At 54.8% G+C, this 17,358-nt stretch overlaps 1 protein-coding gene across 28 annotated transcripts in view; it reads right to left on the bottom strand.

Moving 5' to 3' along the window:
• The window catches only part of Cacna1g (calcium voltage-gated channel subunit alpha1 G), a 65,468-nt gene extending 51,476 nt beyond the window's left edge, over positions 1-13,992 (bottom strand). For 19 of the 28 annotated variants that reach the window (XR_005090456.1, XR_005090455.1, XR_005090457.1 and 16 more), the window contains exons 1-7: positions 12,995-13,991; positions 5,904-6,015; positions 5,518-5,651; positions 5,133-5,230; positions 3,041-3,200; positions 1,806-2,106; positions 1,544-1,636 (exon numbers count right to left, since the gene is read on the bottom strand). Coding sequence is in view for 24 of the 28 variants with exons in the window: in XM_028868950.2 (XP_028724783.1) it covers positions 1,544-1,636; positions 1,806-2,106; positions 3,041-3,200; positions 5,133-5,230; positions 5,518-5,651; positions 5,904-6,015; positions 12,995-13,236 (1,140 nt within the window). In the remaining 4 variants the exon portion in view is untranslated. Of the gene's footprint in view, positions 1-1,543; positions 1,637-1,805; positions 2,107-3,040; positions 3,201-5,132; positions 5,231-5,517; positions 5,652-5,903; positions 6,016-12,994 lie in introns of all 28 variants that reach the window. The other 9 variants (XM_028868944.2, XM_028868941.2, XM_028868940.2 and 6 more) reach the window with 3 other exon arrangements.
• Positions 13,993-17,358: the final 3,366 nt, after the last annotated feature.

Here is a 17,358-nt window from a genome sequence, read left to right as displayed (position 1 = left end):
GTGTGTGGGAGGGTGGAAACTAGGCCCCTGATGTCCCGGTCTACCCCTCCCCCACCCGAGCAAGCTTGAGAACAGCAACAATGATCAGATGAGCCAGCGGCTACCCTGAAGTACCTGCCTCACCACTGTGGTAATGGTCAGGGGTGGTAAAGGTCCACAGCCAAGCTCTGCTCCAAGCTTGGTCATTCTTTCACACCTGGGAAAGTTGTGGTAGCTTAGGGAAGACGCCCTTTCTCAGAGCCTACACATTGTCTCTCTCCCCAGAAGGAGCTTCATTCTGTGCCCACTTCTCTGAAGCTAGTCCTCAGTGATCTTAATCTTATTCATAGTTTATTTATTTATTTAATTTTTATTTTAAGGTTTTTCAAGACAGGGTCTCTCTGTATAGCCCTGGCTAGGCTGGAACTCACTTTGTAGACCAGGCTGGCTACGAACTCCCAGAGATCTATCTGCCTGGGCCTCCCCAAGTCCTGGGATTAAAGGCGTGTGCCACCGCCCAGCTTCTTAATCTCATTCTTAATCTCCTTCTCTCAGTATCTGACCCTCCCCCTGGCTCTTCATTGGGCTCTTGGTGACAGGAAAATGGAAGGGCTAGATTTTGAGTTGGTAACTTGGAGCTGACATCCCACTGCTAGCCCTGACTTCCTGCATGATCTTGGACTAGTGGCCAACCCTCTAGAGCTCTGAGTTCTCACTTAGAAGTTAGAGGCCACCATCCTTGAAGTGGCCACATCACAGGAGCATGTAAGGAAGAAGAGCCACACCAGCACTGGCAGCCCTCCCCGGCAAGACTGATCCACAGTTTAGACAAGGCACATGGTGGGGGCAGATAAATGAGAGAAAGTCATTTTCCTTGCTTGGAAAACAAAGGTGGCAATGAGATCATGGTGAGGATGAAATGCCCAAGCCTCGGGGAGCAGTGGCTGGCACACTGTAAGTGCCCAATAAATATCAGCCATAAGTGGTAGCCATGAAAGCATCTCCTATGACTGGTAGTGATTAAAATGATTAAACGATACTGCTTTGGTCTGTCTTCTGCTTTCAGAAAGCCTTGGAATTTCAGAGCTGGAAGAAATAAGAGATCTCACAGTATTTCTCGATACTGATTGGAATTCTGAGTGTACAGTTTTTTTGTTGCAAGCATTTCAGGATGTTTAACATCTTTCTCTTTTCCAACAGAATGCCAGCAGTGCTCCCCTGGAGCTCATGAAGTCAGAACCACACTTGGCCATTTCTGGGCACCCCTAGAGAAGGTGACGACAGCTCTGTGGGTTGAGAACCCTCTACTTAACGGGTAAAGAATCAGAAGCCTATCGCAGGGCCGGGGCCTCAAAGGGGATGCCTTACAAAAGGTCCTAACGGTAGCAGCAGTGGAGTCTGGCCTTGACCTTGGATGTCTCCTGACTCACCCCCTCTCCTTCCCCAGCATGGCAGACGCCACCACCTCTACAGGACTTGAGAGCTAAGAACGTCCCCTCGAGTCACTGCTCCTTCCGCACCCCCATTATCTCCCTCTCCCACGAAGGCTGAAGGAGTCACTCACGATGATGAGGAGAATGAAGTAGATGAAGTTGTAGAAGGAATGAGCATCCATCACAAAGTACATGATGTCGACCCAGCCCTCCAGGGTGATGACCTGAGGAGGCAAGAGAGACGGCTGACTCTGGCTGGGACCCCTAAAGCCTCCTTCCGCCTCTTCCACCAAGGCCCTGGCCCCCACCCTAACCCCAAGGATGAGCACTCCCAGTCCAGGCTGTGTCCCGGGACTGTGGTGGGGGAACACCCCAAGGCCCGTACGGCCCCACCTGGAAGATGGCGATCCAGGCGTAACCGATGTTGTCGAAGTTGATGGCGCCTTTGAAGGGGTTGTGCTCGCCTGCAGAGCAGTTGGTGTAGTACTGGTTCCAGTTGACGCAGGTGGTGTTGCTGGAACTGTTATAGGCCTCGTAGTCCAGACCACAGGGCGGGCCGCCACCACCTTCCCCACGAAGGGTGGGCACGCTCCTGCAGGAGCGCATACCACTCTCCCTGGGCTGGGAGCAGATGAAGGGACTCTCATCCTCATTCTCTGTCTGGTAGTAAGGCTCCAGGTCCACGCTCAGGGGGCTGCAGGGTGAGGGAAGAGACAGAGGCAAAGTTGGGGAGCAGGGTTCTCCACGGAGGAGCCAAGAAAAGACTGGTGTGGGTACACTGAGGCACACAGAGGAAGCCAGACCTAAAGTGGGAGAGGAGATTGGGCGAACAGGGCTTTGTGGACAGGAAAGGAGCAGTGAGGGATAGGAGAGCTTGGTCGGGAACTCCAGAGTCCAGGGGACCACAATACGGAACTGGTTTTCCAACTTTGTTGCAAGTCAAAATCACCAGGAAGAGTTTATTTCCCCACCCCTCCCCCACCCCTTTGTCGTGTATTTCAGGCTGGCTTCAGACTCTACGTAGCCAAACGGGTTGTGAATTCCTGATTCTCTTGTCTCTGCCTCCTGAGCGCTGGGATCACAGGTGTGCACCACAACACACAGTTTATGGGGTGCTGGGGATTGAACCCTGGGCTTTGTGCATACTAGGCAAGCACTCAAGGAGTTTCTCTTCCTCCCTCCCTCTCTCTCTCTCCCTCCCACCCCATCCCTCCCTCCCTTCCTCCCCTCCCCCCACTTTCTTTCTTTCTCTTGAGGCAGGGTCTCACTATGTACCTCTGGCTGACCTGGAATTCACTATGTAGACTGAGCCAGCCTGAAACCCAGATTCACCCAACCCTTTCCCCAGAGTTCCGAGATTAAAGATGTACACCACTGTGCCTGACTTCTGAAGGGCTTCTTCAATGCTTAGATCCAAGCTGAACCCCAGGTCAATGCAACGGGAATCTCTGGAAGGCATACCTGGGCATCAGGGCTTTAAAATGCCCCAGTTTATTCCAATGTGTAGCTAGGTTTGAGAGCCAAATGCATGCCAGATAGGAGAACAGCTATATCCATGGCAACAGGAAGCCAGGGACTAAGAGAGGTCCACAGCCCCCCAGTCCATCACCCACCGGTCCACCACTCACAGGCTGAAATTCTCAGGGAGGAAGCATCGGTTCCGCAACAGCCCTGCCCACAGCTGGACACCAACGATGCCAAAGATGAAAAAGACGAAGAAACAGAGCAGCAGGACATTGCCCAACATAGGCAAGGTGTCCAGCAGTAATGTGACGAGGATGCGCATGCCTGTGGAGGCAGAAGAGCCATGCTGAGGGTTCCAGGCTCGCCCAGCTAGGCTGAGTGCCACAGGCCTGGCAGTCTTTCCCACAAGGGCCCACTAGGGATGCTGAGAAGACCCAATTTAAGCTGGAGGAGAGACGGACAGATATGCCTACATCTCCCAGGTAACCCTTGAAGCCCCTCGGTCCACCCATATGAACTGCTGTATGGTGCCAACACTTATGGTTTCCAGAGCCCTCTCAGATTTCTGAGTCCCACCTTACTCTCCCATTGTCCCCATGGGGCTGATGATATCACCCCCAATTTACAGATGAGAAGTCTGAGGCTCACAGAAGTGACGTGAGAGGCTCAGGATGGGAGCTGCTAAATGTAGGCGCCAGGACTTAAATTTAGGTTTTTGTGCTTCCAAATCCTGCTTCCCAAAGCACAGGCACACACACACACCTCCCACTTCCTCCTCTCACCAGACACAGTCACCTGACCTTCCTAAATGATGGCCCCTAGGGCCATTGGGGAAACTGAGACAGATCTCCTGGAGGAAGGCTGGAAGGCACCCAAGATGACCAGCACTTTACCAGGTTTCTGAGCCCACCCCCAGCCCCCAGCCCTGCATCTCTGTTCCCTTCTGCATCCGGATCTTGAAATCAGGGTCTGAAGATACAACTCTGTCTTCTTGGGAGTATAGCAGCTAATGCTCCCTCTGTGGACAAAGGCACCAGAGGCATTTCCAATCCCAAATAAAAGCCCCATTAGGGATCCATTCTCCATCCTCACTCCAGGTCTAGGACTCAATAGCCCAAATACTTGAACTAGCCTTTAGGAGACCCAGACCCCCCAAGCCCTTGTCAAACTGATGGACCTCTGGTGGTCCATTTGACCCCCAAAGAGTGCCCTGTGTGGGCTCTGCTTCCTCAGGGGTAAAGGTTTTAAACACTAACACAGCAACTGATTAACCTTCCTGGTGACTACAGCCACCCTTCCCTGACCAGCCGGCCAGGCCAGTCCTTGTCCCCTCAGTTCCTTCCACCCTCCTTCAGCTCCTCAGAGCTCCAACTGAGAGCAATTCCTCGGGGCTTGCATTAAAGGGAATTACAGCAGGAGCTAGTCTGAGGTCCATCAATCTAGCAACTGTCACCTGGGAGAGGAGGCCAGCCACGCCCCTCTTCTGGATCTCCTGTTAACATGGAGCATGCCCCCCCTACTCTCCGGCCCTCATTCAGCAGCTCTGCCCTCCCAGAGGTAACCGAATCTCACACACACACACACACACACACACACACACACACACACACACACACACAGAGTTACTACAGCATCAGGCAAGGCACAGCGCCCCCTCCTGAGGCCCCAGTGGGGACCATCTGCAGCTTATGCAGGCCGAGGAATTGCAAAGGGGGCCTGCAAAGGGGGAGGGGCAGAACGTCAGGGGAGCTGATGCTGCCAAACCTTTGCTGGCTCCAGAAACCAATGCGGTTTAATTTAGATAATGGTCTCAGCAGTCACTGCAAGAGTTGGAAAGGGGTGGGGGTGGGGGGTGAGAAACGCAACCACAGCCGGAGGGTAAGGCGTGGAGTGGCCTTGTCTTGAGAGAAGTGGTGTTGCGTGCCAGTACCGTCACACCAGTGAAAACCAAAAAGACCATTAACAATTTGTGTCTCCTCTTGCTGGTCTGATGAGCTCTCCTCTGGTCCCCACCCACCCTTATTCCCCTGGAAAGGGGTCATGTGAGGTGTTTCTAAGACTTTGGACCAAAGCCTGGCTGAAATGAGTGGAATAGAGGTTTTCCCCCAGGTAGCTTTCCTAGTGATAACACCAGGGTTAGAGGCTCTGACTGGGTCCCTACTGTGCCCTCCTCTGCCTCAGCTTCAAATGGTCAGGTCATGAAACATTTCCTCTGAGGGCCCTCTGTCCAGGGGCCAGGGCTAAGGGGTCACTCACTGGGCACCCGGTTGATGGCCCTGAGCGGTCGCAGCACACGGACTGTTCGGACTGCTGAGAAGCTGACGTTCTGCAGGTCCAGCGAATACTCCAGCATCCTGTGGGGAGGGGCGGGGAAGGAGGCCCTTTGAGTTTGCGGCCAACTCCATGTGCAAGAGGCCAGTGAAGAATCCTGCTGTGAGGTGGCAGGATGACCTAGGACTCTTCCCTCTCCTCCACCAAGGGAAGCTGAAGATCAGCTCTCTGTCTAGGGGTCAGGGGCACCCCCAGCAATGACAGTCTCCTCAGAGGAGAGCAGACCCAAAAGGAACAGCAGAGTGGACAGCCAGACAGGCAGGAGACCTGCCCAAGGCTCCCCCACCCTAACCCAAGCCCTAGCCCTCACCCCGCAATGACGATGAAGAAGTCAAGCCGGTTCCAAGTGTCTCCCAGGTAACATTTCTTCCCAAAGATGCCCAAGGCCACCATCTTCACCACCATTTCCACGGCAAAGAAGGCAAAGATGAAGTCATCAAAGGCCTAAGGTGGGGGGGAGGAGCTGCTGAAACTGAGGAGAATGGGGGACACACCCACCCCACCCAGTGCCCACCAGCTGGATCGGGGCTTCTAGCAGACCAGAATTCAGGGCTTTAAGATCCAAGAACCACTCAACCCCTCCTCTAATACACACGACAGACAGACAGACAGACAGACAAGACAGGCAGGCAGACAAGACAGACAGAAACTCACACACACACACACACACACACACACACACACACACACACTCACCTGCAAGATCCGGCAGCGCTGGGAGTCACAGGCAATGTCCTCGCATGGCCTGAACATACCAAGAGTCACACAGTTGAGAAGAATGACCAGCATGCTGATGCGCTCGAACCAGGTGCCAGGGGTCAAGGAAACAGCTATCCAGAGCCTGAGTTAAAGGTGCCTCCCATGCCATACCTAATACTTGCGACCCATCAATTAAGCTCCCAATGCCTTTGGAAACACTGCAAGTGAGGTGGAAGGGACTGGGCCTCCCATGGTCATTTTCTCTCTCCAGCTCCATCTTCCTCATTTGTAAGGTAGAGGAGGCCGTAAATACCCTGACTATTTGCACAAGCCACGTAGGGAATAGAATTGATTGTGGAAATGCCAGGCTCCATGAATCTGCTCTGAATCTGATCCTCCTCTCCCCACCGCACTGGGGAGATGTGAGAAGCAAGTGAGATAATGTATGCGAATGTGTTACACAAACCTACAGTCGGATTAAGCCTGCCTTACAGTTTACCACGCACTTTCACACAATGCCACCATTGCTGCTCACAACAGCCCCGTGAAGAAGCATCCAGGGTGGATCATTTTAATTTCCCCACAACCCAAGGACAGCAAGACCCAGAGAGCTGAAGCCAAGTCATATGGCAAAGTTGTTCAAGGAGCCAAGACGAGACGAAGGTTTCCAAGCTCATGGTCTACTCCATTATCTCCCCTGCACCATAACTGCCCAAGCAGGCAGGGACTCGGGACAGCCCTGGTACCAGAAGGAAAGCCCACATCTGCAGCTCTGCCCCCCCTCGCCACTTCACAGGAGCCCAAGGCTCTCTCTCCGACCACCAGCTCCCTGGCTTCTCCAAATCCTCAACCTTTTCGTCACATTCACGCCTTTTGGAATCAAGACCCGTGCCAGACCCTGTACTTGGTACAAGCCTCAGCTGTGCAGAGTGGGCAATAGAGGCACCATACACGTGGCCAGGCGACCGCCACACCTTTGGTACCTTCTAACCCAGACCCAAGCAGCTAGGGGCAGAGGGAATTCTGTCCCGGGCCTTTCTGCATGGTGAGTTCTGTTGAGAGGTTTGGTTTACCTGCAGCCCATCGGCACGAGAATATGCAAGATGACCTCTAGATAAAGAAGGTTCCGGGCCCTGGACCCCACAGGTGAACAACAAGACAGCCTAGCTTCCTCATCGAAAAATAGGAGCGAGGCAGAAAGAGCAAAGCAGAGTCTAGGAAGGAAAGAGGAAGGGGTGGTGGCTGTCTGTCCTGCCAGTCCACTCAGGGCCCCAGAGCCCACGGACCCTTCCTGTCTTAGCCTTGCTTCTGAGACGAGAAGGCTTCCACCAGGCACGAAGAGATCATCAGGAGGATTCAGAGACCCCCAAACCATCCTCCCGGGTGGTCCCCATCACTGTGCTGAATCTCCAACACTGACTTCTCCCTCAACCACCTCGAAGCCCTCCTCATTCCTGTCCGCAGGCTCTCTTCTCTTGGGTGCACATGGCTGTCACCTCCTGTGCCTAGCACCCTAGAAATCCTGAGACATTTCAGTTTCCCTCATATCCATCCCTTAAAAAAAAAACCAAGAGTAAAAATAAAATAAAATAAAATAAAATAAAATAAAATAAAAGCCTGGGTTTGAAGCGGGATAGTAGGTGAGAGGGGGAAATGAAGTGTTTCTATGGGGCTGTTTTCCTGAGTGTAGCCGACGGATCTCTCTCCAGAATGGGGGTCAGCCAGGGGTCACTCTGGAAAACAGGGAGAAAGCCACCACTTGGAAGGGAAAGGACACAATTACCCTTAATAACTGGTCTCTGCTCCCCAAGTAACCCACTCCTCTCTGCAGGGGAAGCAGCACCCAGGAGGGCCCGCGGGAACAATAGTAGGGAAGAAGGGTCCCAGGATATGTACTGGGACATCTAATGGCAGTGACTCTACCGAGTGAAGTCATCCATATGCTTGGCTCTTCTCCGTGCTGGCTCTAGGCTCCTGGCAGGTAAGGATACTCAGCTACATCCTTCACAGTACCCACACACAGAGCCCAGTGCAGTGTGTAGTCCATAGCAGATGATGGGTGCACGGGAAGAGTGAATGAATGAATGAATGAACTAATGCATCAGTCAGTCGTCTGCTGATCTAGAAGCCAGATGTGCCTCCCCACTCAGGTTTTCCTGATGTTCCCCTCTGCGGTGACAAATCAGTCACAGTGATATGGGGCGTAACAGAGTTGACCCCACAGAGGAGACGGCCCCCTCTCCGGTGCCTACTTTTTACAGGCTCAGACTGGGGCCTCTGGTAGTCAGAATCTGACCCCAGACAACTCCACATCAGGCTCTTCACCAAAATTCCCTTCTGCAGGCCCCTTGGCAATCCAGCCTGCACCCAGGTACACGCCTTGCACTTTACCTTCCCCTTCACTGTAGATAAGTATAAAATCTAGAATAACTGGAATAGAGGACTATTTAAGAGGGTCTTTCACCCTTCTCGGGGTGGGGCTTGTTTCCTTGGGAACATGGCAGTATGTCACTGTGTGATGTTCTTCTGTTGCCATAACAACAGGAGAATGTGTCACCAGGTGGTGTGGATTTGTTGCCATGGTAATTAAAGAGACACCCCCCCTTACACATGCTCTCCCCTTGCCCAGACTGCTCTCTTGTCCATGCAAGGAAAGAAAAGCAGGGAGACCCACAGGTTATCAGGTTGGGGGGAAACCATGTGACAGATCTCCATGGTAACCAAGGGAACGGGGGACACTGGTTGCCATAGTGACTATGAGAGACCTGTGCGGTCACATGTCTACTGTTGCTATGGTGACTGTCCGGGCTGGAGTGGATCCCAAAGGGTGGGAGCAGGAGAGGGGAGGATCTTTCTCCTCCCCACAGCCCACCATCAAAAGCAGAGAAAAAGAGAATGGCAGAAGAGGACCTCTCTACCCTCCCTCCCCCTCCTCTCCTTCCTGGGAGAGGGAAATAGAGCATGTTATATCCACAAATGAGTCTTCTCCATAGCTTTTTATCTAGACACAGCTTTTGCCTAGCCTGGCAACTATAGATCTAAGGCCCTGGGCCTGGGGTGTGAACCCAGACAGCAAGCAGGTCTTCTAGCTGCCTCCCTCCCTCCCAGAAGTCTGGAAATGTGAGACTAAGGAACACTGAGGAGGAAATTGGCCTGGACCCAGGAATTCTGGCCTTCTAATAAGAGTTGGGGGTTGGGGGCCAGGTCCTTGCCTCACCCATGCCACAGGGAGGTTGGTGGTCTATGGGATCCAATGTTCCCTAGGGTGGAGGAAGATTCAGGGGTTCAGTCTGATGGCCTGTGCTCATTTTTTCCCCTTCAGAAAAGGGGATTCCCCAACAGAGGCCCCCTCCCTCTAACTAGTCTGTTTCCCTGTGCACCCCCAGCTCCGGTGTGTGGGTGTGTGGGGAGAGAGGTTTCCAACAAAACTGAAAACTGAAGCCTGCCCGAAAGGCAGCCAGCCCCACCCAGAGACAGAGACAGGAGACACAGAGACACAAGAGAGAACGCCACTGGAATCTTTGGGAGGGGAAATAGGCCAGAAATCTGATTCAAATGTCTGTGACTCGTGTGTGTGTGTGTGTGTGTGTGTGTGTGTGTGTGTGTGTGTGTGAGCATGTGCGTGTCTGTGTGTGTGAGCAGTGTGTCTGTCGCCATCCCGACTGAGGCAGGCAGGGAGGGGTGAGAGCTGGGGCGGGAGCAGCAGAAGGGGGGCAGGGTGGAGGGGTAATCCCAGGAATGGCTCCAACTGGCACTCGGGGTGATGGGGAGTCCCCCAGCAGTGGAGCAGAGTGCGTGAAAAGGAGTCTATATGACCCAGAAGAAAGGAGGATCTGGGACAGATTGCCCAAGATCCCCTGCCCCCAGTTCCACTTTATTCTTTCCTCTAGCCCTTCTCCCCAGAATCTTCTCTAGATGGGCTAGGGTTTGGAAAGGGGACGAGGAACATATGAGATTCAAATAACCTCCCCGCCTCTGACACACACACACACACACACACACACACACACACACACACACTTCCTCTGAGGACCCAGTGGAGAATCCTCCCTCGGGAAGCATAGGCACACTTGGGCACTGGGACAATGGTAAGGAAGAAGACTACAGAAATTCCTAGGGCCTCCTCCCTTCTAGAGGCACACACTCAGACACACACAGTGACACACAGCCTCACACTCACATTCACTTCTGGAAGCCATTAGGACTCCTGCCTCTCAGGCCTCCCCCTTCTCCTCCCCCCAACTCCTGGCAGGCTCCCCTCTCCTTCCCTGGCCCCCTCCCACCCCTCCTCTCTCGGCATCCCAAATGCCAGCCTGTGATTTCCAAATGAGAAAAAGCTGTGCTGGGCTCTGAGCTTGGAGAAACTCCTACACAAACTTCCAGATGTGACACAACAGCCCGAGAGGGAATGCTTAGGAACTCCTTCCCGGGAGGGGAAATGCACGCCCTCACACTGTAAGAAACACACTGCAAAGGCCAGCATTCCCTGTAACCTGGGAGGCTGTGGCCTGCCTGAGAGCTAGTTGGGGCCCAGGTCTCTGCTCTCCCCAATACAGGAACATATACTTCCGTGTCCATTCTACCTCTTGTTGTCCTTCCTCCCCAACACACACACACACACACACACACACACACACACACACACGAACACACACTTCCTACCTGCATCTAGCTCTTCATTCTAGGAAATCTGGCCTCTTAATGGGGCTGCAAGAGGAGGGGGCCAAGAAAAGTATAGTAAGAAGGCTAACTAGTTTCAGTTAACTGGGGGTGGGAAGACTGTCCTCACGTCCCTCAGGACCAGTGTCTTCATGACCTACATTGGGGACTCCTGGAGCCAACAGACGCCTCGCAGAAACCAAAAAGAGAGAAAGGACAGGGGGGAGCTGGGGGGGGCAGTTCAGAGCCCCTCTCTGGCAGTGGAAATACAGTGGCCCTTGTCACTTGGATAGGATTGGAGCTGGAATGATGGGGAGCACAGTGCAGGCAACCCCCTTTACCAAGAAATTGTTCTCAGCCTACCCTCAGTTGACCTGCTAGCTAGTCTAGCTATAGGGACATAGGTTCTACACAACCAAGACCACCCCCTCCAGACTGGGCCTGCTCCCCAGCCTCCAGATTAACACTCGAGTCCCACCTCTCTTCCCTCTTACAAGCCTAGTCTCTTATCTCCTTCCAGGAAAGCGTTTACCTCCAGATCCTCCACCTGGAGATAGGGCAAGTGGGCAGAGATGCTTGCCAAGAGCTCTGTTCTTAGGGGGCACTGGGAAGAAGAGGAGACAAGATCTTCCAGTTACCCCAGGATCCCTGAGGCCGAGAAGGCAGGCACTGCTGGGGCTTTCCCATTCATAATATGGTTAGGAGTGGAGAGGAGGGCTTCTTTTCTCATCTCCAGCTCTGCCACGGAGAAGGGGACCTTGGGATGGAGGCTCACCATTCAAGATGTGTTGTCTGTTAGCAGCAGCTGGAGAGATCACAGACCTCAGAGCCCGCTGCTCTCCTTTCTTCAGCTCAGAAAGGAAGGAAGGACAGAAGGGGCAAAGTATCGGGAAGGATGATTAGGGGCGCTCCTGAAGACTCACAGAGGGTAGAGCAGGGGGTGGGGGACTCGGGCTCATATCCTGCTTTGCGCACTAGAGGCGTCGGCGCTGCAGAGAGAAGGCGGCACAAGCTTCCCACTGCCCCTGTCCTCTCCAAAGCAGAGCCCCGCTTGGGCTCCCAGGGGCTACAGGGCAGAACTGGGGTCTCCCACCCTGAGTCCCAGAGAACCTCTAGGCTGGAAGGAGAGAGCCAAAAGAGACTAGGGGTTCCTGGGATATTGGTGCCAGCCAGCCCCCACCTTTCTGGTACCCCAGAGCTGGGCGTCAGTCAAGCCTGTGCTTTGTGCTACGGGTTTTTAGAGGAGTAGGGGCTCCCTGACCGCTCCAGGCTAGGAAGAGGTGCGGGTGAAGAGCAAAATTCATCTGCCTGGAATGTGGGGCATGCACTTCCAAAACCTAGCCACAGAGTAGGCTTGGGGTGCCCGACCTCAGTCCTCCTTAGTGAACACACTGGCGGTCTCCTGGTCCCCCCAACACTTTCAGATGACTGCGGTTTCCCATACCTGGTCTGCCATCAGCTGGAACACTCTGATTTGTGAAAGGGAAGGCGTAGTGTGTGGACGAGCTTAATCCCATCCCCCACTTGCCGGAGCTCTTGTCGGTCTCCCCCCACAAGAAAAAAAAAAAAAAAACAGCGCAAAACTCCCCAACCCAACCTTAGGCACCCGACATCAGATAAAGAATTGAGGCGGGGAGGGCGCTGGCCGCATTGGGCTCTCTCTGAAAGGGGCTACAGTCCAGCTCTGGGGGCAGACAGCTCCCCCTTCACCACATCTTGTTCTCATTCTGCACCCCTGACATCAGCCGCCGCCGAAATCTCCTTGTTGTGCCTCCAACCCGCGGATTGGGAGGGTGTTGGGGGGGGGGTAACAGGACCTGCCCCCCCATTTCCCGCTAGGTCAGTAAAAACCTCAGCCTTGAGGACCAGGTTGGGCGACTGGACCCTAGAATCCGCCGCAAACTTTGGGGCGGGGGCATAAGGAAACCCCAGGAGATTGCGGTCTCCCCTCCTCCGTCCCCGCAGCTTCCTCTCCACCCCTGCCCCCAAACTCGAAAACCAAACCCAGCTCGCTAACCCGCGGCGGGCGAGCTGGAGGAGTAGAAAGCCCAGACTCCTGAAGCTGCCCACATCTGTAGGATGACGACCCTCCTCTGCCCACATCTGTAGAGCATCCAGCTGCGTTACCAGAGGGTCACGTCTCCTCTCTTTTCCTAGCTTGGATTTCAATCCTCTACCCCTCCACCCCCGCCCAAGGAAGACTGAGGTGTGTGTATTCGGAGGTGGGGCTCATCTGGGGTACCCACCAGACCTGCTCCAGTCTCCGCTTCTACTTGGACGCCCCCTCCCCTCCTCAGCAGTGCCCCTCTCAACTGTCCACAGTCCAGGCTCACTTCTCCAACTCACCTGGCTTTCGGTCCCCTCCGGTAACACGACCCGCCCCCCTGTGGACCCCCTAGTCCGGCCCATCGCGGTGCCCAGAAGGATATGGGTTACAGACCGTGCGGAGACACCAGCTCCGCGGGCGGCTGTCCTGGCTCAAGTAGAAGAAAACCACCGGGGCCAACGCCGGGTACGGCAGCCCCTCCGCCTCGGAGTCCGCGCTGCCTGGGTCCTTTTCCGTCGACCCCGGCCCCTGCCGGCCCCCGGCCCCGGACAGGTCGTTAAGCTGCGTGAAGCTCCCGGGCTGTCCCGACTCCTCGGCGCCCGCTCCATCCTCCTCCTCGTCCATCCTCTGTCCAGCCGGAGCCCCGGGGGGTCCGAAGAGGGGCGAGTGGCGCCCCTCAGAGGAGGTGTCCTCAAGCAACTGGGGGACCCCGGCGGGGGAGCATGTGGGGGGCTCTAGAGAGCTTGCTGAGCCCCCAGGAGGGCCAGTTCAGCCCTGCTCCCCTTGCCCGCAGGGGCATGCTGCCCTCGGGGCGCCGGGTCGCAGGGAAGCCCCGCCTGGCGAGAGTCCCGCTTCCCCTGGGTTCCCGGGGGCTCCCCGACTAGCCGGCCGGCTTCCCCTCACTTTGTTCCGGCTTCTTCGCTTCGCGCCCAGGCTCCGGTTGCCCGAATCGGCGCTACCTTCGGCCAAGCAGCCCCCGAGAGAGGGAGGAAGAAAGGGGCCACCCGGTAGAGGGCAAGGGTCCGGGGAGGGGCGCCCCCTCTTCCCTCGGCGCAGCTGGAGCAGGATCTAAGGGGTCAGCATCGTCCCGGCTCCGCGCCAGAGGCGGTCGGGGGGAGGGGAGGAGGGATCTCTTTGGGGGTGGGTTTGGAGGGGGTGGGGGCCGGCTCCTTCCTCCGCCCCGCGGCGGGTTAGAGGACCGGGAGGGGCGGGGAGACGGTGGGGGGCCGTCCCGGGCGGGGGTGGAGGCGGAGATGTCGCCGCCGCCGCCGCCGCCGCCGTGGCTGCCGTTGCCGTAGCTGTCGCCGGCGCCACTGCCTCCTCCTCCGGCCGAGACGCGGAGCGAGCGAGCGAAAGCGGCGGCGAGCAGCCCGGCGCACACCACAGCTGGATCCCTCACTCCAACTTCAAGCCTCGGCCCCGCCTCTCCCCAGCCAACCTCACAGCCAATCGCCGTGCGTCACCGGTCCAGAGCCGCCCTTCTATTGGTCAGCCGCCGTGCCAGTGCGGGAGGGGGATATCGGGGGAGAGAACCACAGCTGGAATCCGGTTCCCACCCCAAAACCAGGACCGCCTTTCTCCCCTCCTCTTGCCCCTGGGTTCGCTCCCGAAGGCTGGGGCCAATCAGACAGTTGCCCAGACCGAACCCACTTTTCTATTGGTCTCGGGGGTCTTTGGGATGCCCCTGGAGGGAGCCTCTAGAAATCAGAGAATTTGGCATTGAGTCCTGGGGTAGCACCTACGGGCCTCTGACATCTTTCTTGTTTAGGACCCCCGAATTGGACAGCAGCCAGAAGGCAGGACTTAGCTCTAAGCAGGGTTGGAAAAGAAGGGAGACAGTCACAGGAGTTAGGAATGTTACCGGGTTCCCACAGCGAAATTAGTTCTCCACCTGGTTAACCACCCACCCTGCGCTTGAACCCGGAGCCAGTCTCGGGAAAGGGAAGAAAAATGGAATGCCCGCTGTTTCAGGCTGAGGCAAATAGGCGAGGCTAAAAAGGTAGAGGTGGGTGTGGTCTAGGAGTGTCCTCCACCAGCCTCTTAGGTTTACTGGTCCAGATCCCTGGTCCACTTCTAAGACGTTGACCCTGGCCTAACTCTAACCCTTCTTGCTGATGCTCTGAGGGTCATCTCCTGCTTCTAGAGATCGTTGCAGGGTGGAGACTATTCTCAGGGGCTTCATTCTGGAAAAACGTAGTCCTCAGGAGTGGCATCAGACAGACCACAGAGCCTGGATTACCTGCAGCCCCAAAGTGGAGACCACCTGTAAAGGCCACTCTGGGCCTCGAGTGTTGTGGAACGGAATGACTCCTAGAACCGAGTTTTACCAATTTCATCATGCAAAGCTCCACTTTGTGCCTCAGTTTCTCCCCTTTCTCAGATTCCCAATACGGCTTAAGTCTGCCTGAGAGAAGAATGCTCCACAGAGTCAACTCTCCTCCACTACTCTGTTAGGAGGGGCACTTGAGCTAGCCTGCTTTCCAGGCGTGTACTTGCAAGCAGAGACCCTGGCTTTCGCCCTGCCTCACCTCCCTGTGTTCAGGGGCTCAGTCAGTTCTAGCTCCCTCACGCCACTGGTGCCTCCAAAAGGCTGTGGGTGTCAGAGACCCAAATGCCACCGGAATTCTGAGCGTGGGGGAGGGTGGGCTGGAAGTGTTTGAGGTTAGACGCAGGGAAACGTCTCCACAATCTGCATAGGGTGTATACGATGGAAGCGACAGGATTCGTAGTCTCGGTGGTCCAGGAAAGCACAAGCCACTGCGGAAAAAGCTGAGGATTGGACTGGATCACCTCCTGCAGCCCCTGATTCCCAGATAATCTTCCCTGGCAAAGCTGCACAACCCACACATCCTCCAGAGACCTCTGGGCACCACGACATGGGTTTGGGGCCATCTCAGCTCCTACTCCCGCCAGCTGACAAGGTGGGGTGAAGAGGGCAGAGATGCTGCTACGCTGTCACCTTCCTGGTTGCCCTTTCGCCAAATCCCAGCGTTGAGTTGTGCAAATGAGGCCAGGCCTATTTGCATTTCATGCTAATGAGCAGATCCCCTAAGTGCCTGTTTCTCCTGGAGGGAGTCTCTGCTCTCATTCCGAGTGAGAGGCGCCAATCTTGAACTCGGGGCCCTCTTCTGGGAGAGGGGAGCTATTTAAGGCTTGCTCTTACAACCTGACAATTTCTTCCCTCCCCTCCTGTGTGTCCTCAGTCTAGCAGGTGGGCTTGCCCTTCAGCCACCACCTTGAAGCCCTAGGGTTGTCAACTAGAGGTAGGGACTCTCATAACCCAGTCTCTGCAGCAGAGAGGATTACATGAGGCCAGAAGCTTGCCCAGCCCCCACAGTTCTCCAGTGGCCAGAGGCTCCACATCTTCATCCTTGGGTTGCCCTGTTATGGAACATACTAAGAAAAGAGACAAGCAGGCTCCAGCTGGAGAAATTGAGACCTACTTCCCTGGGTTTGCAAATGGGGGAGATCTGTCATCTAGGACAGCCTAGGGCATCAGGGAACCCTATATGCTACCTAAGTGGTGGAAGAGAGGAGGAAGACAAGAGAAGATGGGAAGCCTTTCATGTTCATGCTCCAAGTCTCCGCTCTGGCACCATCCCTTCCTACTGGCTTTCCTTCTGGAGTTTTTTTGTTTGTTTGTTTGTTTTTGTTTTTTGTTTTTTGTTTTTTTAATGTGCATTGGGTGTTCCATCTGCATGTCTGTGTGAGGGAATTAGATCCACTGGAACTTTAGTTACAGACAGTTGCGAGCTGCCATATGGGTGCTGGGAATTGAACCCAGGTCCTCTAGAAGAGCAGTCAATGTTCATAACTACTGAGCCATCTCTCCAGGCCCCTCTTTCAGGAAGGGTCTTAACAGTAGAAGGAGCTGAGGACACAGTGCTGTGTCAGTCAAAGGTGGGGACGCTCAGTGCGAAGTCTATGCAGAGATGATGAGTATAGATTTATTTCTGTCCCTAGGCTGTGCTCCTGGAGCCACGCCTTAGCCCAGTGTTTGACACATACATAGTGGGCACTTAATGAATTTCTTTTAGATGAACAATCTCAACCAGGAAGTAGAAGGAAGGAAACAAAAAGCTTTATGTTCCTGGTGGTGGTGGTGGTGGCCCACACCTTTAGTCTCAGCACTCAGAGGCAAAGGCAGATGAATCTCTATGAGTTCAAGGCCAGCCTGATCTACAGAGCGAGTTCCAGGACAGCCAAGACTACACAGAGAAAACCTGTCTCAAAAAAAAAAAAAAAAAAAAAAAAAAAAAGCTCCTTTGTGTCTCAGTTTTCCAACCAAGTTAGATAGACCTGTATGGTCCAAACTGTCTTCTGAGTTTGCTGGAGTACCCCATATGTGCCTTGCTCAGCAAGCCTCTCCTGCAGCCTCTGGCCTTTGCCCCTCCCCTACTGTCTACTGGTTCCCTTAATAAGAACAAAATCAGTCACCCACCTGTGGTACTCTTTACTAGGGGATGTTTCAAGCATCCCATTGGGTCACCTCCACACCTCTGGGAATTAAATGGGACCCCCATTTCTGGGGCTCAGAGAAATGAAATGACAACCCCCAAACCATGAGGCCATGTGTGTTGTGACCCTAGGTCACAGCTACCCCAGTTCCCGAAGACAGAAGAGGGGGCGTGAAGGGGGGCTAAGGTGGCACTTGCCGAGAAAGAGGAAGAGGTGTTGTGGGACTTTTTAATCAGCTTCACCTCCAGTAAGGGCTATATTCCGCCTGTGCTCTGGGAAACCCAGCCT

The sequence above is a fragment of the Peromyscus leucopus genome, chromosome 8b (genome assembly GCF_004664715.2).
Source record: "Peromyscus leucopus breed LL Stock chromosome 8b, UCI_PerLeu_2.1, whole genome shotgun sequence".
In the NCBI taxonomy this organism is placed as follows: domain Eukaryota; kingdom Metazoa; phylum Chordata; class Mammalia; order Rodentia; family Cricetidae; genus Peromyscus; species Peromyscus leucopus.
The sequence above is the reverse complement of the archived record's forward strand: the minus strand, read 5'-3'. Positions and strand labels throughout refer to the sequence as shown.